At 32.9% G+C, this 25353-nt stretch overlaps 1 protein-coding gene across 1 annotated transcript in view; it reads left to right on the forward strand.

Moving 5' to 3' along the window:
• The window catches only part of MTREX (Mtr4 exosome RNA helicase), a 74397-nt gene that overhangs the window by 16259 nt on the left and 32785 nt on the right, over nt 1-25353 (forward strand). The window contains exons 6-18 of the mRNA XM_033110509.1: nt 812-986; nt 2110-2200; nt 3433-3557; nt 4576-4674; nt 5165-5267; nt 6647-6778; nt 8278-8357; nt 9632-9742; nt 11878-11979; nt 14268-14393; nt 18570-18720; nt 23421-23593; nt 24206-24274. Of these exons, the coding sequence (XP_032966400.1) occupies nt 812-986; nt 2110-2200; nt 3433-3557; nt 4576-4674; nt 5165-5267; nt 6647-6778; nt 8278-8357; nt 9632-9742; nt 11878-11979; nt 14268-14393; nt 18570-18720; nt 23421-23593; nt 24206-24274 (1537 nt within the window). The remainder of the gene's footprint in view (nt 1-811; nt 987-2109; nt 2201-3432; nt 3558-4575; nt 4675-5164; nt 5268-6646; nt 6779-8277; nt 8358-9631; nt 9743-11877; nt 11980-14267; nt 14394-18569; nt 18721-23420; nt 23594-24205; nt 24275-25353) is intronic.

Raw genomic sequence — 25353 nt, forward strand, 5'->3', positions numbered from 1 at the left:
TTTCATTTTTTTTTAATAAATCATATTTGATTATGTTTGGATAATTTTTAGTATTTTGTTTATTTCACTGTTGTGGGGGATAGTTAAGATGAAATGAATATTATTTTTATTTCTCCAAATAGGTCATAAGTCTGTTATGAGCAGGAACTTTAACAAGGAGGATCTAGCACAGTGCTAAGCTTAGTTCTGATTTCATGGTCTATATTTAAATACTTAAATTCAATTGAATTTTCCTTAAAAAAAAAAACAAAACTATGTTGCATTCTATAAATAGCTATGGGAATAGCTTTTCCATAATTAGAATCCACCATAATCTCCAATCAAGGGTTGATATGGTAACTGTTACATGTGAGGAAAAAAATACATATGGATTAATTTATTTGTGAACCTCAAAAGAGAAAACTTAATTTTCCAGTGTTATCTTAATTTTTTATACTCTGTATATGTATAAACTGACAGGCAGTGGCTCTGAACTTTTGGAGGCTCCTTTATAGGAGCGAAGGTATTTTGCTTACAAGAAATAGGATAGCCATTAGTAATCCATTGGTATTAGTAATTAGTTACATTAACTCCAAGACACCAGAGTTAAAATTAAAGTTTTCTCGTTCATTTAGACCACTATACTTCAGATTTATCATAATTATTACCATAATGATTTACTGATAGTAAATAGAATAAGATATTAAAGTTCTGCAGGGTCCATTTAACATAAGTAATTAGGGAAAATTCAGACATAATTTATATATTAATAGAATTTTTTGAATCATATACTTAAAAGGTTTTGTAAATATTTTTGTTTAAACATTTTTAGGTATGCCATTGCATTAGCCTTAAGGGAAAAACAACGTGTAATATTTACCAGCCCAATTAAGGCTCTGAGTAACCAGAAATACCGCGAAATGTATGAAGAATTTCAAGATGTTGGTCTGATGACGGGAGATGTTACTATTAATCCTACAGCATCTTGTCTTGTTATGACCACAGAGGTAATTTATATGGTGTCATCCAATTTTCCCTTTTTAATTTAATTGAAGTATCCAATTAGAACATCTGTTGTTTTATCACTTGCTCTATATAGATAAAATATATACTTTCTGAGTAGATTTACATGAAAGGGACAAAGTTCATCTCAAAAGATTCTAGTAATTACATAAATTGAGTTGTAAATTACCAATATTTCTGTTAGTTGTCATATAACATAGATACAATTTTTTCTTGAACAAGTAGTATTTTTAAAGGCTTATTGTCAGTGACAGGAAAGACTTTGATGGTTTTGTATACATAGTTTCAAGCACTTGGATACATAGTTTCATACAAGTAGTGGCTCTTGCTTCCTTGTGATTTCGTGTCTTCTGCAGCTGAGTGTTAATGCAAATAGAAAAATAATTGACTTTTAAAAAGATTCCCAATTATGTTTAGCTTCTCCCATAATCACAGTTAAGCTTTGCATATACTTGTTAACATCTTAACGTTTTGGACACAATTAGCTATCTAAATACTTTATACGTAACTTAAATTATATCTTTGCATTTTACAAGGACACAGTACAATAGAAAGCATAAATTAGCTTCTGGTCTGCAGAGTCAGCCAGAAGCATTGCTCACTTTTCATTTTGGTGCCCAAAGTAAATATTTTCTATTCTCAAAACTTTTTGCCATCTATGGAAGTTGTTTTTTTTAACTCAAAAATCAGGGTAATAGTTGCCAGAAAGTACCCATATTGTGATAGGAGGCAGAAAAAAATGGGTAAACAGTATGAGAGCTAGTGTGTTGGGTAGAAGATAAATTTAAGTTGCTCTTATATCTTAGGAAGTGTAGAACTTGGGGTAAATGCTGTACATATATGAAAGTGGCTTCCTATTTGAGATATATGGAAATAGAAATGATAATAATTCTCTTCATGGATTGTATCTGATTACTAGCTGTTGAGAAGTCATTTATTTTGGTTTTAAGAGAAAAGGAATATTACACAATTTATGAAATTTAGTTAAAATATGTGTAACCCCCTAAAATTACTCTTCCATTAAAAAATAATTTCCCAGATTTCTTGTTAGAAAGAACAGCTTTTGTTATGTCAAAATTGTGCTTAATCTTCTATTTTTCTCTTTAGATTTTGAGAAGTATGCTATACAGAGGTTCTGAAGTTATGCGAGAAGTTGCTTGGGTTGTATTTGACGAAATTCATTACATGAGAGATTCAGGTATATTCTGCTGTGTTGAGATGTGTGTGCCATGTATTTTCCTTAAGGATTGCATTGGGAATTTTGAACATTTGTTAAAATTTGCTTTGATATTTAATGTGGCTAGAGTTCTAGTAAGCTAAATTGTGGACAACATAATATAATATTTCCAGTAGGATCTCATTCAAGTACAGCTTCTTAAATACTATTTCCAGGTGAGAAGACGCAAATTCAGATAAAACAAATGGAATTAAAACTAGTTTGCTTTCAATACAGAGCTCTCTAATATACCATGTTAAAGAATTTCCGAAACTTCTAGCCTACAAAATAAACTTCCTTGATTTTTATTATCTTAATCTTTAAGAAACCTAAGAAATGCATGTTTATGATAAGAAAAATGAGGATTATGAAATAAAAATGATCAAAAAGAAAAATTATAAATATCCCTTTACTTGAACTATTACACTACTATAATGGGAAAGTAAGTATACTTGGAATTTTGGGTGGAAGTGGGAGGGTTGATTTTAACAAACATACTTAAAAGTTAAATGTTTAATATGTACACGCCTAAAATAAAACTTAGTTGTTATTTAAACTAAAGCACTGAGCTAGCCTATATTTATAGTGAAAGTAATACAATTTAAGGAATCATGTATGCTTTAAACATTTCACTCTTTGCAAATTCATAAAATTAAGTTCTGATGAATTCTGTGTTGATTGATTTATTTTAGGGGGAAATTCTCAAACTGATTTTTTTTGGTGTTTTTTTCTGTTTATATAAAAACTGACTTAGGGTTTTGTTGTTCACATCTTTTTTTCATCTCTAGAGTTCATGAGAGTAATTTGGATGAAAGATGCCATATAGTATTGTAATGGTGTTTCTTTGAAATTTGTTGCTATAATTTTCTACAAGCCCATTAACTTACGTTTTTTAAAGATGGAGATACTATTTCCATTGCCATGGGACTCTTGGTAGGCTGTTTGAAAAGGATTCAGTCTGAAGCTGCTCTTTGCAGCTCATTATTGAGGCTATTATTTCAGAATACATTGTGTTTATAGTGGTTTAGTCTACTGACTTTCTACTAGATAAATTCATGGTAGAAACTATAGTAGTTTTCAGTAAGGGTCTGTGGCTAAAAATATCCTTATGTTAAGTGGTCTGCTTTTCTCATTAGTGAGCTTGAGAAAGGGTAATTTTGGACTACTTGTCAATAAAGTGACACTGAATTCCAAGGTATATTTGTGTTTTTCAGAGCGTGGTGTGGTATGGGAAGAAACTATTATTTTGCTTCCTGATAATGTTCATTATGTCTTTCTTTCGGCTACTATTCCAAATGCCCGACAGTTTGCTGAATGGATTTGCCATTTACATAAACAGGTATTTTCTTTCTCTTTTTTGATATTTGAAATGTTATAAGCTGGCTTTACTACGTCCAGTGCTTTATTCCTAATGCTGCCTAGAATGAAGACATGTTTATGTGAAACTACTCAAATTAAGTAAGCTTATCAAAATGAACTGACTTAGCTTGTTACAAAGTGTGAATTTCTGAGTCCCATTTTAAATCCAGTACATCAAAATCTCTGGGAGTAAGGTCTTGGAAGCCCCAACTTTTAAAGCTCGCAAGTTGACCCTGATGATCTGCCAGGTTTGGGAATTACTGCATTTAGTCGTATGAACATGAATACAGAGAATTGCCTCTAAGACCTCAGTACCACGATAAAGCTGGGTGTCTCCTGAGCATGTGATGGATTTTTCTTGTGTGAACACAAATGTTTTAGTAGTCCCCTTTTGCTTTTATAGTCCAACTTTAAGCATTTGTTCATATGTATTGAGTTTATTCTTGGTTTTTCCTGCCCTTATTTTTCCACTATAGCCGTGTCCTCACAAACTTATTTTCATAAGCTCACTAATGGTGTTTTTGTGACACCCATGTTATTTCTGTAGAATAGAAACCCAGTGGATCTTCTGGAGGAGCTAGATCAGGTTGCTATTAAGGCTTTGAAAAGCCTCTGTGGGGCAGAAAAGTCCCATTTTACTTCAGGGAACATTGTGTGTCACCATACTACTGCTCTGCATAAACAAGCATCTTCTTTAATTATGGCATCACAGGTCTAGGATATGGATCTAAGATCATTATCGAAGCTTAAACCATGTATTTGGCCCTGATGAGGAAATTGGTAAAACCAAACAGATGGTAGTATAATTTGATAGACCTAATATTTTAGCATTTTTCTCTTGCCTGGTTTTAAAGTGGTTTTTGTGAAAAAATTTTTCTTTTTGAAATGCCAAATTCAAAAGTTTATTTCCCCAAGGTGTTTAGGTAGGTTAAATTATGCACAGTATTATTGAAGAAATAAAATTTTACATGTTTAATTATATTTCTTTCTCTTTACAGCCTTGTCATGTAATTTACACAGATTATCGGCCTACTCCATTGCAACACTACATTTTTCCAGCTGGGGGAGATGGCCTGCATCTTGTAGTTGATGAAAATGTAAGGGAGTAAATGTCATTTTTATATCTATAATGCCATACTTTTTTTGTTTTTACCAGTTGTTTCTTAAACTAGAGAAGAATAGTACAGATCCACTTTTTTTCTTAAATAGTTTATGGTCCAAAGTTGTTGATTTTGTGTGTTGTGTGTGTGTGTGTTCGTTTTTATTTCAAAAAATTTTTTTTAAGGCTTGTGTTTCTCCTGTGCCTGAATTAGATTTCTCTCCTTTCCTAGTATTTTTAAATGCTTGGAGAATAGGGAGTCTGGACATGTTTCAGATATCTTATGTTTTGCTTTTCCCAGTTTTAATACCTCTTTATCACCTTTTATTACCTGCTACCACACATCATTTTTGAACTACTTTAGTGACTTTTGTTATAATTATTAATTATTAAATTACTTTTATTTGAGGAAGCTTTGTTTTGAGGTATGAAAAAATTTTGGATTATGATTAAATATTAGTGAAGTTACATAGCACCTGTGATTCCAGGGTGACTTCAGAGAAGATAATTTTAATACTGCAATGCAAGTTCTTCGAGATGCTGGTGATTTGGCAAAAGGAGATCAGAAAGGGCGGAAAGGAGGAACAAAAGGTAATTTGGAATTTCTTTTGAGAGAATTTTACATGTAAATTGTATTTTCAAATTATATTTTTTGTTTCTTTTTATTTAACTTTTTCCTTCAGGAAGCCATATAAAGATCTAGATGATATATGATAAAGTTGAATGAATAAAGGCTGATTTCTTTTTCCTATATGACATTTGTTGAGATATAATTCACATACTATGCAATTCACCCATTAAAGTGTACAACTCAGTGGTTATTAGTATATTCACAGAATTATGCAACCGTCGTTCAGCCACAATCATTCACAATTCATTGGGTTTCAATATATTCACAAAGTTATGCAACTACTGTCTAATTCTGGAACACTTTCATCAAATCAAAAAGAAACCCCATACCCGTTAGCAGTCATTTGTCATTTTTCCCCAAATTCTTTTCCCTACCCCTCAGCTTTTTCCGGACATTCCATGTAAATGGAATCATAATATGTGTGGTCTTTTGTAACTGGCTTCTTTCACATAGTATGTTTTCAAGGTTCATCCATGTTATAGCATGTGTCAATACTTTATTCCTTTTCGTGTTCAAATAACATTCCATTGTATGCATATTACCATATTTTATTTATCCATTCATCACTTGATCGATATTTTAATTGTTTCAACTTTTTGATTGTTGTGAATAATGCTGCTATAAACATTTGTGTTCGTTAGTTTTTGTGTTTTCTCATGATTATATACTTAAGAGTGGAATTGCTGAGTCATGGTAATTCTATGTTTAACCTTTTGAGTAACAGCTAGATCATTTTTCAAAATGGCTGCATCATTTACATTCCCATCAGAAGGGTATGAGTTTTCCATTTTCTCTACGTCCTTGCCAATACTCTAGTCTATTTGATTATAGTCATCTTAGTGGTATGAAGTGATATCTCAACGTTTTTTTGATTTATATTTCCATTGTAGTTAATAATGTCGAGTATGTTTTCATGTGCTTATTGGCCATTTGTGTATCTTCTCTGGACAAATATCTATTCAAATTCTTTACGCATTTAAAAATTACATTGTCTTTTTGTCGTTGAGTCATAAGAATTCTTTGTATATTTTGAATACTAGACCCTTACCAGATATGTGATTTGCAAATATTTTCTCCCATCCTGTGGATAAGGATTGTCTTTTCACATTATTGTTCGTGTCTGTTGAAGTACAAAAGTTTTTAATTTTGGTGAAATCTCATCTGTTGTTTTATTGCTTGTGCTTTTGGTATGATATCCACGAATGATTTGCATAACCCCAAATCATGAAGATTTACTCCTATATGTTTTTAAATATTTTACAATTTTAGATTTTATGTTTAGGTCTGTGGTCCATCTTGAGTTAATTTTGGGATATGGTTTTATACACTTTTTTTGCAGGACCATCAAATGTGTTCAAGATTGTGAAGATGATTATGGAAAGAAATTTTCAACCTGTAATTATTTTCAGTTTTAGTAAAAAAGACTGTGAAGCCTATGCACTTCAAATGACCAAATTAGATTTCAACACAGGTACTATAAAATTTTGTATGGTTTTAATGTTACAGGAAAATGAATGCAAAAAAAAAAAAAAAAAAAAAAATGAATGCAAAGGTATATCTGGTATGACATTATGTGTTATATATTGCTAGGACATGCAGTTCACCTTACAGTTGCAGTAGTAGGTACTCATCGCATTTGTAAAAGCTTTAAGAGACCCTTGATTTATATTTCCTTTCTTCTGTCGTCTTTTACTGGAAGGTATAAGTACATTGCTCTGTGTAAAATCCAAAGAACCCTACTGAGAAACATTAAGTCATACCTTTTTTTACTTCATTGCCATAAGCTCTTTAGTTATTGGGGTTCTCTATCAGACTGCTTAAGGGTAGGTAGTTCTCTTTGTTAGACCTCCTCCTGTATAGAAAGTACTGTGCTTCATTCTTCTAGAAATCCAAACCAAGAAGGTCTGCCTTTTACCTAACCTAAATTTTAAATAAAGTAAAAACTTTTAGCAAATTAATAAATTACTCTCATATATTAATTATAAATGTAACTCACTGAAGTCACACAGTTACATACTAGCACAGCCTAGCCAAGAATTGTGGCATGCTGAATACCAACGCAACTGTTATTTAGTTTAGCCTTTTGTATATATAATCCTGTTCAATGAGAAGTAAATATCTTCAGCTATCCAAAATCAAATTTCAGTTACATTGTTTCCTTTATCAAGATACAGAACTAAACCCATCTATTTTAAAGCTAATTTTCACTAATCCATGGGTAGAAGTAACTAATGACAGATAACCTCTTAAAGCCAATAATGAAGCAGATCCTCAAATAACATTTTGTTCAACTTCATTTTGTTATAACATGGATAAAATGCCATGGGGACTTAACTCTTGTTTGCATCATAGCCTATGATAATATTGGTTTCATTATATTGTTTCAGTTAAAGTTGCAGAACCTACCGACTGTCTTAAGTGAGAACTTACTGTATTTTGTGTTTTGATTGAGTGACTTGCTCTGCTTAGACATGTTTTCTTATAACTACCAGTGTTGTATCTTAATGTTGCAGAATTATGTATTGATTACTTCAAAAAATATTTATTGACTACCTATTATTTAATAGACACTGTACAAGAAGGCAGTGTAATGGGTAAAGCATAGGCTTTGGAATTGGTTGCTCTGACAGTAGCAGTGCCCATTATTTGCTCTAAGCCTTACTTTCCTTACTAGTAGATAGTAATAATCTCTCTGACCTGTAATTGTTGGACTTAAATATTGCGTACAGAGCACTTAGTGTATTGTCAATATTTTTATAAGATAGTACTTTTCATGGAATAAGTCTACTAGGTAAGTTTTGAGAGGTAGTGAATTTTATCAAATAATTACAGTCATTTTAATCTACTTTCCCTTCTGACTATTGTAAATACTCTTTTACTCTTTATAGGCTCTTATTTTTTGCAGTGTTTGTAGTTTGGTATCATTGACTCATTTAGGTATTTATGTACCTTTTGGATTTTCTCTTTTAGATGAAGAAAAGAAGATGGTTGAAGAAGTATTCAGTAATGCAATCGACTGCTTGTCGGATGAAGATAAAAAGCTCCCTCAGGTTTGTGTTTATTGTCACTGATTAAGGTATGGATATTAATAGATAGCATATATTCACTTTGCATTTCTTGGTTTTGTTACTATATTGCAGTTTGCACACTGCAATAAATATGTTGCTTTGTGCACTGAAATGATATCTTGATTTATATTTTAAACTTCTGAAAGGTGACAAGAGGAAAGATTTGCTACCTAAGGGGACCCTTCTCTGAAAGCTATCATGGTCTGGAAATTACTGCTTCTATACCTAATATTATAAAACCATTAATACTAGTTATAAGTCATTAAGTCCTTAAGGTTTCCAAACAAAACAGTAGCACACACCTAATAAAAGTCGTGTTTAGTGAGGAATTTAATGTCAATTTTGCTTTAAGCTAGTGGTCTTTTCCTTTGTGTATTAAATTGCCTGTGGAGTTCTGAGGTATATTGATGCCTGGGTCACTCCCAGAGATTTCTGACTTATTTGGTCTGGTGTTGTGTCCTGGTGGTTAGAGTCCTTCAGAAGCTCCCCAGGGGATTCTAATGTGCATCCAAATCTGAGAACTGCTGCTTTAGTCTAACCGAATGTATGAAAGTTTTGTTTTGTGAAAAGTTCGGAGGTCATAGTCTGCTTACAGATGATTGATTTATAAGGAATTTGTGCTAAGACTGCACTAGTATGTTTCTTGATATTTAAAATAGTATTTAATTCACAAAATTTTTTTGTAATTTTTCTTTCCAGCTGAATTGTTAGTATCTAAGGGGTGAGCCGTGTCTTTATATATCTTTCTTATCCTGGCACACTTCTAATAGTAGATATTTAATGGCATTTGATACAGTGTTAATGAGAATGAACTCTTCAGCAATTCATTGTTTTTTAGATGAAGTACATATTTATGTTAAATATGCTTTATAGCTATTTCTTTCTTTTTGGTTTGAGTTGGCCAATGTAAGTTTATTTTCTGCAGATACAAACTTTGCCCTCATAACTTTTCATTTTTTTTGGAGGAGGTGAAATGATACTGGAAAATTTGAATGAGGCAGCAAAACATCTATAAAGTTTATTTAAAACATGCCTTTTCGTACTTTTTCATAAAAGAAGCTAGGACAGAAATACATTGTGTTTTGAGTTTAATCTGTGGGAACATGGGTTTGGTTCTTGCTTTTATTCTGAAAAGATTATACAACATTAAACAGCTTTCTTTCTTGATTACCCATTTTTCGTAATTTGGTTAGTTTAACATTTTTCATTTCCCTTTTCCACACACCATTGTAAAATAAACGGTATTCCAATGGCAGGTTGAACATGTACTTCCTCTTCTGAAGCGGGGGATTGGCATTCACCATGGTGGTTTACTTCCTATTTTGAAAGAAACTATCGAAATTCTCTTTTCTGAAGGATTGATAAAGGTATGATTATATTTTTATTTATTATGCCCTAGCATTGTGTTGTGTGAGCAGTTTGAAAATTATTGATAACACTATTTATTATCAGCTTTATATTGTTTTTGTTTTATTTTTTTAAAACTAGGTAGTATGGAATAGCTGAGGTAATGAACTTGATTTTTATATATAGTGTTACACAGGTTTCCCCCATCATCTGAAAGTAGAGGGTTCCTATGAAGCCACTCGTAAGTGAAATGGCATAAATCAAAGAAGCAGTTACCATTAATCTGCATGGAAAAAATTTTGAGTGTTCCCAAGCCCAGTGTTCAACACACACACAATGTCTTCATTTTGTTCACTGCCATCAAAACACTTAACTACATCTAATTTTATGCTGAGCATGACACCCTTAATGACTCTCAGGATTTTCTGATTCATTAGGATATATCTTGCTAACTGATGCACGAAATAAACCAAGATAAAACACAGGTGCTCACAGACATAGTTCAAAGCTCTGGTGCTTGATGCTGACTATAGTTCCTGAGGATGGAACTTGGCTGCCACAATATCTGCACAGGGTGCATGCAGCCTTGAATAAATGGCTTGCTGCAAAACAAACGCTGAGTGCTTTATTTGCTTTCGCTTTTTTTCATGAAAGCCCAAATCCTCTTTGGGTTTCTTTCATTTAGCGAAAACAGGTGTTAATGTGGGTCTTTTGTAAAAGCAAGTGGTGTAACACAAACTTTTGAAAACGAGTGGGAGGGTAGTAGAAGTGCAGGGGTTATGGGGGGAGATACTTGTAACTTCTTAAATTTTGGGCTACAGGTAAAAAAAAAAATTGTTTCCTTTATTGTTCTTAAAGTAAAGAATGGTAACAATGTTGGATATAGTGTGGAATATTGTAAAAGGTGCTATTTTATTATGAGACCTGGAGTTGATTCTGTAAGTGGACTCATTTTTATGTGCAAATTAAAGGAATTAGTTTAGTGAGCCAAGAATTGCTGATAGACTTACAAGAGAGCTTTTTAGGATGTTCTAATTTAAAGCAGAGACAGTCTAATTTGAAAAATTATGTTGATATCTGTACCCGGAAATGGGATATTGAAAGTGGGTTACAATTTTAAAACATCATAAGCCTATATATGACTCATAAGTTGTTTTATGCTTAAAAATCGGATTAGCATTTTAAAAAACAGATTTTTCATGAGAAGCTCAGTACTAAGTAGAATATTTAAAATAAATTTATTCGCTCTAAAGAATATACTTGAGGTATTTTAGATAAAGAATTGGTCACTATTTATACTTGGGTCCTGGTAAGGCCCTGTTGATGTTCTCTTCTAGATTGTGTATTTTCTTAAAACCCATTTCAAAGAATCTTTTCTTAAAAATATAAGTGATACTTATTGGTTGTAAAATCAAATAGACCAATTCTACATAAAGTAAAAAAATGAAAGACCATCATTCCCCTCATGTCCCAGAAATTTCCACTAGCACACATACAAATAATACATACATGCTTTATTTTTTAAAAAAGTGATTATACTACCTATTATCCATTTTTATCACATACATAGCTCTTCATTCTTTCTAGCAGATGAATAGCATTCTGTTGAGTTGATGATATATTTTTACCTTTCCTCCTGATGAAAATTTAGATTATTTAATAGAACATCAATGACTTTGCTTGTACAAGATCTTTGTGTGCTTAAACCACACATAATTTTTTTGGGGATGGTGAAGCTTTTGTTGGTGAAGTCTTAGAAGTGAATTTAAAGAGCCACTGATTCTCCCCTCAGAGATCTTAAAGGTGTTTCCAGTGCTGCGTCATACGTGAAGAAGCCAGGAAATGTGACTGTTTAGAAAAATATTCTAGGGCCTAATGATTTATCCATTAGACAGTAGTATTCTCTCCAAGTTAACCACCACTAGAATTTAAGAAAGACTATTTTACCTGAACTGAAGTTTTCTGGCATGCAAGGGACATTAAGTATTATTTAATAACTTTATATATAAAATACTGAAATATATTGGGGAATAGCATGTCTTATTTTTGTACAGTCTTGTTAACTAATTTTGCAAATTAATGATTTGTTTGTTTATACAAAACTAGTTTTTAGCTTAAAATACATGTTTAATTGTATAATTATTTATTTATTTAGGCCTTATTTGCCACAGAGACTTTTGCTATGGGAATTAACATGCCAGCTAGAACAGTGTTATTTACAAATGCCCGAAAATTTGATGGGAAAGATTTCCGATGGGTAAGTAAAATAATTCAGATATTGAAATTACTTTTATCTTTAATTGTTTTACCTAAGGTGATTTTCGCTCATGTAATCGAGATTTTCAATTCTAAATACTCAAGAACTTTTGCCTGACCTAATAATACAAGTTCATTAAGGTTAAAATTTCAGATCCTTTAAAAAAAAAACTTCCTTTAGGTGAAAGAGTTTGGTGATAAAGGAAGGATAAGTGTGCAAATGATTCATGAATGCTTTAAAGCATTTTAAGTATCTATAGAATTTTCATTTCTTAAAGTTGACGGCATTTAAAGCATCTCTACTAGTATACTGGCTACAGTTGCAGCTCACTGTTTTACCCTTCAGGTTTAAAATAGAGGTTTTAACGGATTTGCACATACGTCTTTTGTAAGGCAGAAGGAAAGAGAGAAAGTTGGGATTATGGGTGAAACAGTGAATTGAGGTAAAAAGTAAATTCTTAATTCAGAGGCAAGTAGCCCATAACCAAATTTAAACTATGGGCATAGAACTACTGTAGACACTGATAATACTACTGTAGATTACTGTAGACTACTGTAGATACTGTAGACACTAAAGTTAAAATAAAACCAATTCCCACTCTATAGAAACTTAACAGATGAAAGTTGATAGACATACAATAAAAGGTTATATTATGGACTCTAAGAAGGATAAAGTACAGGAAGGTTAAGCATAAGAAGTTCCTTATATACATGTATAAAGGGCTAGGGAAGGCTTCTTAGAGACGGCAATCCTTAAACTGAGCAACAGTAGCAGATTTACTAGGCAGGCATTGGAGCATCACAGGAGTGAAAAGCAGGTGAAGGAAGAGAGATTACTAGGTTGAGTATCCAGTGCAAGCCAAAGACTCCCATCATCTGGCATTTGGAAAAAATTCTAAATAGTCAACTATTCTTCTACTTAACTTTTTATTCTTGAAAATGGTGATTCTTTTCTGTTTAAAGAAGTTTCTGGCAGTAGTTATCAATCAAAAGATTGAAAAGTGCCTGTGGTAGAATTGTAAAGGCAAAAGTTTTTTTTTGTTTTTTTTTATTTTAAAATGTGTTGGATGTTATACAAAAGAGAAATGGAAGTATAGTGAGGTCGTGCCATTTCTCTTTAAAAATGTTTACATAGTCTTCAAAAATTTTCTGTAATGTATAACTTTTAAATTGAACTTTTAAACAATTCACATAGAAAACGATTTTTAATTGTGAAGCAGATAAGTCATTTTTTTAAATCAGTATAAATTTTAAAATTCTTCATTATCAGTTTAAAATTATTTAATTCTCTGAATAAAATTGATATCATAAGTAAATAAGTCTTTCATGATTTTACACACTCTTGGCATCCCATGGGCCCTAAAGTAAGGACAGAGTACAGTGGATAATTGAATTTAAGAAAGCAACCTGTTTCTTGATGATTTAAGATCATAATTATGAAATGTAAAAATTGTAATGTGTCATAATGACATTGGGGCCTGTTGAGAGTTTATCAGATTGCCTTTTTGAAGTTTTCTGATTTTTTTTCAGGTTTTTCTTTGTGTGTGTGTGTGTGTGTGTGTGCGCGCGCACGCGCGCACCTTCCATTGCTCCCAGGATGTTGGATCTGTTTTTGGTACTATTAGTAATATACCTTTTGTAGCATACTGGTTCTTAATGCTTCTTGAGTCATATATTTTTTGAGAATCTGGAAACAGAATCCTTTCCACAGGAGAATAGTATACGTGCACTTACAAATAAAACTTTGCCCAGTGTTCAGGTGGTTTATTTGTCACCTTGAAAACCTATATATGGGAGGCTTACCAACCTTTCTTCACTAGGTTGTTCTTAGTGATGAATGGACTCTACCAAACTCCAAGGAAATAGGAGAGAATTGCACTTAAAAAGAAAAAAATGTTAATTTTATATAAATTTCGTTTTGTAAAATAAGAAAATTTATTATGATCAAATCAGAATTAGGATATACTAGATTTCAGTCTTTGTTCTCTTAGACTTTGCAATTTTCCATAATATCTAGCTTAAAGATATTTTGTATGCCAGTGAATTAGCTAATATTTCCCTGGAGCTATGATGCATTTGATTGTTTTGGAGCTAAAATTTAAACATTATTCTTAAGTGGTTAGCATTTTTGTGTTTTTACTTACACTCCCTAAAAGTATTTTTAATCATGTTTCCTTTTTTTGGAATATGTAACTGCTGCTTGTGTATTTTATGATAAGAGAATTTTTAAGAATATGTTTTTTACCAAGTTTTCTCCTAAATGCTGTATTGTTAATTATGTTCGTTCAGATTTCCTCTGGTGAATATATTCAGATGTCTGGTCGTGCTGGAAGGAGGGGAATGGATGATAGAGGAATTGTAATTCTTATGGTAGATGAGAAAATGAGCCCAACAATTGGAAAACAACTACTTAAGGTAACCAAGTTAAGATTCTGTGCCTTCACCAGGAAGTATTTCAGGAGCCACTTTCAAGTTACTTGTGTCAGTGCAGATGCCTTTCTTGGTAAATTAGTTAATTTACTAAACTATCTGGGCTTGTGAAGCAGTAGAAGAGGGTAACTGCTCAAAGTACAGATATTTTTGTACTTACTCTACTTTCTATTCTGATAGCCGAAGAGCATCATGTAATGGAGGGGATGTGAAAATCCCCTGAGGGGGTGGAAATATTTACTTTGCCCTTCAAATTTTAGATAACCTTTGTATCTATTCCTTCTACTGCAGGAATTACTGTTCACCTATCAGAACAGCAAGTAAGGCACATATCAGTGTTCTGGACAGTTAGCTTCCTCCACCTTTGCAAGCCCCAGGTAGCTTAATAAATTAATTTGACAATCTGTCATTCTGTTTCAGCTTATTGATGGATTATAAATATCCCAATATTAAATTCATATTTTTAAGCTTTATTTCAAATTAGCCTGTTCATTTTGCTTGCTTAGTATTTGTGTTTTGGGTGGTCTTAAGATTTTTATTTGGATTAACTGGATTTTGTTTCCCTATAAATGTAAAGGTCTGTCGTCTTCTATTTTATTAAAAAAACATTTTTAAAAAATTTTGTGGAAAGAACAGCATGAGATTTATCCTTTTAACAAATTTTTTTAGGTTGTAAAATATGTCATTGTTGACAATAGATACAGTGTTGTGCAGCAGCTCTCTAAAGCTTATTTATCTTGCTTGACTGAAACTATGCCTTTTGGTTAGTAATTCCCTGTTCACCTTTCCCTCAGTCTCTGGCAGCCACCATTCCATTCTTTGCTTTCATGACTTTGACTATTTTAGATGCCTCACATAAGTGGAATCACGCAGTATTTGTCTTTCTGTGGCTGGCTTATTTCATGTAGCATAATATCCTCAGAGTTCATCCATGTTGCATATTGCAATTTCTTTCTTTTTAAAAGATCAGTAGTACTCCATTGTATGTATGTACCATGTTTCTTTCTTCATCTATCCATGGACATTTAGGTTGTTTCCACATCTTGGATATTGTGAATAGTACTGCACTGAACACAGGAGTGCTAATATGTGTTCAATATCTTGATTTCATTTATTTCAGGTAAATACCTAGAAGTGGGATAATTGGATCAAATGGTAGTTCTTTTTTAAATTTTTTGAGAACCTCCATACTGTTTTCCATAGTGGCTGTGCCATTTTGCATTCCCATAAACACTGTACAAGGATTCTAATTTCTCATTTTTAAAATTAACTTTTAAAGACAGATTTATTGACATAATAATTCACATGTCATACAGTTTATCCATTTTCATGGTTTTTAATATATTCACAGTTTTGCCACCGTTACCATAGTTTTAGAACATTTTCATCAACTCACAAAGAACACTTGTATCTATTAACAATACGCCCCATTTTCTTTCAGGCTCTTCTCCCTTCCCCCATGCCCTAGGCAAACCACTAATCTACTTTCTGTCTCTGTAGATTTGCCTATTCTAGACGTTTCATGTAAATGGAATCATACAATATGTGACCTTTTATATCTGGCTTCCTTCATTTAGCTCAGTGTTTTCAAGGTTCACCTGTATTGTAACATGTATCAATACTTAATTGCTTTTTATTGATGAATAAAAATCCATTGTGTGAATATATTACATTTTACTTATCCATTCATGAGTGGATGGACATTTGAGTTGTTTCCACTCTTTGGGTATTGTGAATAATGCTGCTGTGAACATTTGTTTATGAGTTTTTGTGTATATTTTTATTTATTTTGGGTATATAACGATGAGTGAAATGGCTGGGTCAATTCTATACTTAACTTTTTGAGGACCTGCCAAACTGTTTTTCCTTAGCAGCTGTACCATTTTGCATTCCCACCAGCAGTACATGAGGTTTCCAGTTTCTCTACATTGTAATCAGCACTTGTTATTGTTTTTTTAATTTATAACCATTCTAGTGAGTGTGAAGTGGTACCTTCTGTTACCACTACCATCACCTCACATATTTACCTTTTTTTTGTGTGTGAAAACTAATTATATTATTTTCCATTCTATTTCATGGGGAGAAAATAAGATTTGGTACGACCTACTAAATTTCAGTACCTAAGTAGTTATTTATTATTGCTGAATAGGGTGGTATATCACAGTGAAATTATATTGGTATGTGTGGCAGCAGCATTCCAAATAAATTAGAAAGGAAGTTGAATCTAGAATATTAATAGTTAGGATGATAGTTATAGTAATCTAAGTAAGATTTGGTGAAAATGATGACAATTTCAAAGAAAGAGACAAAAGAACTAATCTAAGATCTATTGAGGAAATAATCTCCAACAGATGATTGATTAAAATAAAAGAGGGATAAAGCAGAAGAAACAGAACTCCTAAATTGGAATTTAAATGAGTAATCTCATTAACTGTTAATCAAGTAAGTAATCTCACTAACCATTAATCTGTGCAGGAGGGAAACTCAAGTCAGAAATGGGAAAGAGCAAGAGAGATAAATTTCATTTTAGATAGTATAACCATATTGTTTAGCTCCCTATTAGGATACTATTGAAAGAGTGAAAGAAGGTGCTTTTAATAATCACACCAGTACCACAGATGTATAGTGGGACTATCTTGGGCTCACTTGGGTACAATGTCAAAATGCCACGTTGAGTTTCAGGTGACTACGATTTCAAATAGGTATATTCTGTAGAAGTTAGTTGAGAATATAGAAGCAGCTTGAGGTTGGAAATTAACATTTGCAATGTTGAAGGCCCAAATTTCTTACAGGAGGTAATGATAGAAATGAAAAATAACAGAAAAGTTGGGGCTGGGTCTGTTTGCAGAGTTATGAAGTGGCTGAAGTTGTCTTTAATTCCTCTCTTCCCCAAGAATGTGTTTTTCATACTAATGCCACATCTCTCTCTGGCCCTATTTTCAAGGGAGATAAAAGTCAAGGTTTTAAGGACTTAACTAATTACTTCCTTAGAGTGGTGAGTGCCACGTGATTTTTCCAGAGTTAAGGAAAACCATCATTTGAAACTCGAGCAAAAGCTCTGCTCCTTCTCCTCCTCTTAAAATCCTGTAGGCATACGTTTAAAATTTCTGAATGCAGTAAGGTTGGCCTGTGGACCTCAATTTAAGAGCCCCTTACTACACTAAGAGAACTTGTGTATTTTGCTATGCCATTTAGGAATACTTAGCATACTTCATGACACTGCACTTCTAAATATTTTGGCATGCATCTCAAGAATTTGGTCGTTCTATATAACTGCATAATCATTTCATTCTTAGGAAGTATTTGCATTAAAAAGTATTTCTGAAGAAACATTGCTGAAAGAAAATTTTAGATCTCAAGAAAGTATTTTGGATAGAAACCTTGTTGCAAGTTAAGGTCACACGATGGTAGATAAATGTTTTATTCTGCCTAGTCATAACCTCTCCCTTCTTTGGTAGCACAGTTAGGAGGACAATGAGGAATTACCAAAATGTAGATAAAGAATGGTCTATAAATTGGGGAAACACATTAGCAGTTTTAGGTCACTCTAGGAAGCTGAGAGTTTCAAGATACTAATTTTTGTCTGAGTATCCATGCTGAATAAATTTAGTGTACTCAGCACAGGGTATGTTATGCTGCAGCAGCAAACCTAAATCTCAGTAACTTAAAGGTTTATTTCTCTTACCTATTCATTGTTTGTTTATGGAGGAGGTTCTGCTTATCATTATTGTTTCAGCTCTCGCTGAAAACCACCATCTTAAACATTACCAGTCACTGTGCCAGAAAGGAAAAGACAGCTTTTCATGGCAGCAATTAAATTTTTGGCCAGGAAGTAGTGTATCTTATTTGCACCACCCACTGTGGTGTGGAAAATGTAATCCTGTCAAATGCATGGAAGGCAGAGCTACACATACTGGCAACCAGTATTTTAACTACTACTGTCCTATGTAGTGATTTGCTTTTTTTCTCTTCACTTTCCCAAAGATGAACTAATTTGCCACTTCATATTGGTCATTTTAAAGGAAAGAACGCAATAAAGTTGTATACTATTCCTTACCTTGGAGTTAAATTATTACACAATTTAACAGGTTAAAAACATTTGTGTAAATTTATTTGAATAATCTAAAACATTGACATGCTTTTTTTTTTTCCCTTTGTTAGGGCTCAGCTGATCCTTTAAATAGTGCTTTCCATTTGACCTACAACATGGTTTTGAACTTACTACGTGTAGAAGAAATCAATCCTGAGTACATGTTGGAAAAATCCTTTTACCAGTTTCAGCATTATAGAGCAATTCCAGCAGTAGTAGAGAGTAAGTATAAAATTACCATAACAGAGCCTTTTTTAGTTAAGAGACTAAAAAGCAAAATAACTGCATTATTGGCTGCTTTGGCCATTTTTTTTTTCTGGTTAAGCCATAAAGGTCCTTACATAAAGTAAAGTAACAACTGGGGCCTGGTCATTGTAACCAATTAGAACATTTTAAAGTAGAAAACCCTGTCAGAACACCTGTCTGTAGTTGATTCAAATTTAGTATAATTTATTGTTGTAGACATTGCATGGTAAGTTACATTCATGAATAATGATATAATAAAAACCCTGGTGTATTAAAATTTGACCTTTAAGAAGCATGTATATATTAGTCTTGCCCTTTTACTGTTTCTCATTATAAAAGAGTGCCATAGCATAAATTTATGAATGATTAAGGAAATATAATACTTTAACTTGGATTTGAGGTCTTTTAGAATTTCTCACTCCTAATATTTAAGATAATGCTTCCTAAAGTCCAGAAAACAGGTGTTCTGTGGTAACTACATTCAAGAGACTTGATTCTTATCTTAAAGGATATTGTGGCTGATCATCATAGAGAGCTGATTAAAATCTAAAATAGAGGCCAAGATTGAAAATACTTGGGTACATCTTATAAAAATAATGTTTAGTCATTGTAAAAGAAAAAATACACCAGAAAATTCAGCAAAAGATACAGAAGAAAGTTAAAATTATTTGTACTCTCACATAGAGACAGCCACACAACCACTGTTAACACTTTGTAGTACCTCCATCATTTTTTTCTTTTATGTCTGCCTAATTGTAAAGGCAAAATCAAATATGCAGATTCTGTAATAGTATAATGATGGTACTTATAATTGGTGTTATTTGTTAATTATTTCCCCTATGCCTAGCCTTGTGTTAAATACTTTACATTCACTAGGTCACTGATTCTGGCTTTTTAAAATTTCAGTGTACTTCAAAAGTATGACTTTTAATGACTGTAATATTTTCATTTTAGAAATATACTATGATTTATTTAACAGTAAATGGAATTTGAGATATCTATCATGAGAGGATAGGGCACTTCCACTCATTTTTATGTAGCCAAAAGTATATGAAATATAACAATACACTTTTAAGAAAGGGAAAAAGGCTTAACATCCTGGTGAGTTAATTTTTTTTTTCTAACACAGATGATAGATCATAATTACTTCCTCTTTCCTTAATTTCTCAGGTCTTAATTAAGAGAAGCTTCTTCATTACAAGCTATAGAGCTGGAAGGAGCTTTGGCATCATTTTACAGATTTTTTTTAAAAGGCCTAGAGAAGTCAGTATCTAAGGTTATACATTGGATTAATGGCAGAATTGCGATTGGAATCTTGTCTACGGCTCTTATGCTAGTGGACAAAGTTTATGGGCATATCTTGCATGGTGTTTCCTGAGATAACTGAGGCTTTCCTGTGGTGCTACACTGCAGTGAAACCAGCTTATATTGAGGTTCCTCTACTCTTTGATTGGGGAACAATAGATACTACCCTTAATTTGGAGAAAAGCAGGCAGCACCTAAACTTGCTGCACCTAAACATCTGGAGTGCTATATAGCTGTAGTTAGAGTCCTGGATACAAAACATATGTGACTTCTTAGAAAATGGCTCTTAGTCTTTTGGTTTATTAGGTAAGTGGTCCTAGCACAGAAGTGGTTGGAGTGGAGGATCGGGGCAATATTTAAGCATCCAAGCAGATGTCTTTATTATTTCTCCATAAACTCCTGACAGTGCTTAGTGTTCCACTGATTCCTGCAAACAGAGTTACTTTGTAACTTTAGGTGGGGCAGCAGGATTTGCATTTCTGTGTATCATTGTCCTTCTCATACAACTTAATTGACTTTATCAAATATTTTCTTTTTAATTGTTTCTTTCTCTGATAATGTTTATTGCCATAATATATGCTATTAAGAATAGGCTTCTGGTGTTTAATGAATGGAATACAGTTCCTGTAAGAAGTCATGCAGTTCATTTACAAATAACCAGGACAATGCAGTATGCCTAACACAGGGCGAAAGACCAGAAGTTTGAGGGAGCAGTCTGTGAAAAGGTTAACGATGATAATAAAAATAATAATAATGCTGGGGTGGCTGGATGGCTCAGTTGGTTAGAGCGCGAGCTCTTAACAACAGGGTTGCCAGTTTGGTTCCCACATGGCCCAGTAGCTGCACCCTCCACAACTAGATTGAAGACAAGGAGCTGCCGCTGAGCTGCTGGAGGGGCGGCCGAAAGGCTCAGTTGGTTAGAGTGCAGGCTCTCAACAACAAGGTTGCTGGTTCAATTCCCGCATGGGATGATGGGCTGTGCCCCCTGCAACTAAAGATTGAAAACGGCAACTGGACTTGGAGCTGAGCTCCGCCCTCCACAACTAGATTGAAGGACAGCGACTTGACTTAGAGCTGATGGGTCCTGGAGAAACACAGTTCCCCAATATTCCCCAATTAAAAAAAAAATAATAATGCAGTAGTAATATCCTTGTTGAGTGCTTATTATGTACTGTAGTGTTAACTCTGTACTTTCCATATCTTTGTCACTTAATCTCTAACTATAGCCTTGTGGGATATGGGTACTATTGTTATCCTTATTTTGTGGGTAAAGAAACTGGAGCACACAGGTTAAATAGAGCAGTTTGATCAGTAGAATAGAATTGGTCCAGAAATAAACCCATGCATCTGTGGTCAGTTGATTTTCAACAAATGCTGCTGGGACAACAGGATAGCCAATTGCAAAAGAATTAAGTTGGACCCTTATATTACACTATATACAATAGCTGAAATTGGATGAAAGTCCTAAATATAAGAGTTGAAACCACAAGACTCTTAGAAGAAAACATAGGTGTAAATGTTCATAACCTTGGATTTAGCAGTTGTTTCCTAGATGAGACACCAAAAGCACAAGCAACAAAAGAAAATAAATAAACTGGATTTCCTCAAAATTAAAAACTTTTGTACTTCAGTAGATACCAACAAAGTGGAAAGAAAACTCATAGAAGCAAAGAAAGTATAAATCACATTTGATGAGGATCTAGTATCCAGAATGTAACTCACCAACAAAAAGACAATCTAATTTTTAAGTGGGCATATGCTTTGAATAGCCATTTCCCCAAAGAAGATAAGCAGCTTGCCAGTTAAGCACATGAAAACATGATCAACATCATGAGTTATTAGGGAAACGCAAATCATAACCACACTGAGATACTACTTCACACTTATTAGGATGGGTATTTTTTGAAAAGATAATTAACAAAATGGTGTGGTCATGTGGAAAATAGTTTAGCACTTCCTCAGCAAATGAAATATAGAATTACCATAAGACCCAGCAATTTTACTTCAGTATATGTAATCAAAAGAATTGGAAATATGTTCAAACAAAATTTGTGTATGAATGTTCACAGCAACACTATTTACAGTAGCCAAAAGGTAGAAATAATCTAAATGAGCATTAACTGGTAAACGGATAAACAAAATGGTATATACCCTATGATGGAATATTATTCAGCCATAGAAAGGAATGAAGTACTGATACATGCCACAACATGGATGAACCTGGAAAACATGCTAAACAAAATAAACCAAGCACAAGTCTACATATTGTATGATTTCATACATATGAAATATCTAGAATTGGTAAATCCATGCAGACAGAAAGGTTGCCAGGGGCTGGGGGAAGAAGGGAATGAGAAGTGGTTGCTTAATGGATATGGAGTTTCCTTTTGGAGTAGTAAAAGTAGTAGATGGTGGTAATGGTTGCATACATTGTGAATGTTACTAAATGTCATTATTGGTGAATTTTATATGTATTTTACCCAGTAAAAATAGTGTTTGTTTACAATGGGATGGATGCATAATGGAATGAGTGAGGAGGGGAGGTCAGCACTGGATTCAAGAATTTGAAGGGAATGGCATCATAGATGGTTAGATTAACTAATAGAACAATTGCTAAAAGAGGCTACTAGTTTGGCTACTGAGTAGAGAGATAAATGCCACTCCTCAGTTTTAGAGAGCTAGTCTCGGTGCTGGTCGAAGCCTGATGAATGAAATTAGCGAACTGAATTTTTTGTTGAGTTAGTGGCACTTAGGTCAAAACTAGTGCTGACTAGTAGAAGTTTCTGCAATAGTAGCAACGTCCTGTGTGCTATTCAAGCACAGAAGTCAGTAGCCATATGTGGCTATTGAACACTTGAAATGGTGCTAGTGCAATTGAGGAACTAAATGTTAATTTCAATGAAATTTATCCACACATGGCTAGAGTCTACTATTATACTAGAAAGAGCTGACATAGAACACTTCTCACATCACAGAGTTTTATAGGACAGTGCTGTGTTGAACAAAAGTTCAACACAATTCTTGTTAGTCTAGAATTCCCAGAGATAACCCCATCCCCCTATCCATAGGGGAGAATTCATTTACCGGGTATATAATCACTGCCGATTAAGATGCACTTTGAGGATTCACAGTCATGTACTGAGTTGGGGAACTGTAGGAAGAAATAGAGAAGGTGAACTTAATGGAGAAAGGAAAAACTAAACATGCTTTATGGTCATTTCTGAAGCTTTTCCTCAAAACTTCTACCAATCAATGCAAACTGCCTTTGCTGCCTACAATTATAATTGGGGAAAATAATGTATTTTCAGTATTATTTGCATGAAGTGAATAATTTTTTTCATATTGCACATGTGGTTTTTTTTTTTTTACAGAGGTAAAGAACTCAGAACAACAGTATAATAAGATAGTAATACCAAATGAAGAAAGTGTAGTCATCTATTATAAGATTAGACAGCAGCTTGCCAAACTGGGTAAAGAAATTGAAGAATATATTCACAAACCAAAATATTGCTTACCATTTCTACAACCAGGTCGTTTGGTAAAGGTATGTTATTTTTTTATAAAGTATTTTGATATTTTCATATTTAATGTTTTTTAGATAAAGAGTCTGCTTTTTGTCTTATCTTGGTAAAATGCTTCCTGCTATTGTAGTTGATCTATATTAATTGTTTTACTGGTTTCACATGGCACTGATTAAGTGGGGATCATGTGAAATCGTTTTAATCTCTGATTTTCATTTGGGGGGATATAAATTGAAGTAGAAAGTTTTGGAATTAACATATAAAATATTTCCAGTTATAAAATTAAAAAATGAAGGCAGTTTTATTTTAAAATAAGGCAGTTTTAAGTCTAGGATGAATTCATTAGCTGTAATACATGAAAGACTTCAGCTAGTCTCAGAACAAATAACACCATATCATTTTTAACATTTGTTTGCCAATTGAGAGACTCCTGTTATTGCTGTTCTAGATATCCATGAAATTTGGCAGTGATTTTTTTTTTCTGTAGGGTTAATATCTTTTTCCTTAAGTTTAACAATGATCTTTAAAAAAATGCTTTACCAGGAAAACTCAGTTTTATTAGCCTATAATATGGGAATGAAAGTCTAAAATTGCGACATAAATGTTCTCGTTTACATGCTTTACTTTCTTTTCAGGTAAAGAATGAAGGAGATGATTTTGGCTGGGGAGTAGTGGTGAATTTCTCAAAAAAGTCAAATGTTAAGGTAAACCATTGTCCTTAAAGTAGAATTTTATTTAAATTGATAATGAAATGTTTTTTCAGACTCATGAAATTGATCAAAGTAGAAATAGCATTACCTTAAGAAAAGATGTAATAAATTCTGCCATAAGGAATTAATTTTTTAAATAATGTTAAATTTTATTCTTAAAGTGCTATATGGTTATTTTCCTAACACCACCACCAGATTTTAATTTCATGACAGTTAACATTTCTTCTCTGAGTTCATCAGTGTTTTTTATAACTTTACTCCTTAAATTGAATATTAGAACAAATCAACTTCTGACACTGAAAATTAGAATTTTGATTTAGATATAAGAAACGAAGAAAAGAAATTAGGAGAATGGTCAATTTTACTTATTTTCTCTAAATGAAGGCAATAATGAAGTTGCTTTTGGTCATTATATAAATATTTTGAAAAAGATAACTTGTGTGTAAAATTAGGGATGATTTTGTTAATTTGTTAGGAGAGTGATTATCTTGAAACTAAATCACCCATCCTGTCTGTTTGTTATATTTTCTTTAGCTTCAATAGGCACCAGCCTGTTATCTGCAAATATTTTGTATTTCCATGCATATTTTTTCTTATGTTTAAAATGAAAGGTTTGCACAAGGTGATATCTGTGCTCTTTTAAGGTTGACCATTTTATGATTAACTTCTTTGTCCCATTTATGTATAGAAGCAATTGAGAATTAAGCTTTGGGATTGAAAGTTGGTCTTGAAATTTGTAGATGAACTTTGAGATACCAAAGCCATTTGTTGTGGAGAAACAATTAAATTCATAAGTTAGTGATAGGTATTTTGATTAACGATCAATGATTAATCCCACTAAAGAGCTTCTTAAGGATATTCAGTTTATTATTACCATTTTGTTAAATTATGTTGATTAGTAATTATTAATTTGAAGGATTTTTTTTTTGAAGTATTGTCACAACTTTAATAAGCTTTCATTGACCACAGATACAAAATCCCTGTCGTCACATACTTAGCGATTAGTATCAAGCAAAATGTGTTTGGAGCACAGAGAGAGAAATTATGTCTGAGCTATTAGAAATGACATCTGA

The sequence above is a fragment of the Rhinolophus ferrumequinum genome, chromosome 7, assembly GCF_004115265.2.
Source record: "Rhinolophus ferrumequinum isolate MPI-CBG mRhiFer1 chromosome 7, mRhiFer1_v1.p, whole genome shotgun sequence".
NCBI classification, from domain to species: domain Eukaryota; kingdom Metazoa; phylum Chordata; class Mammalia; order Chiroptera; family Rhinolophidae; genus Rhinolophus; species Rhinolophus ferrumequinum.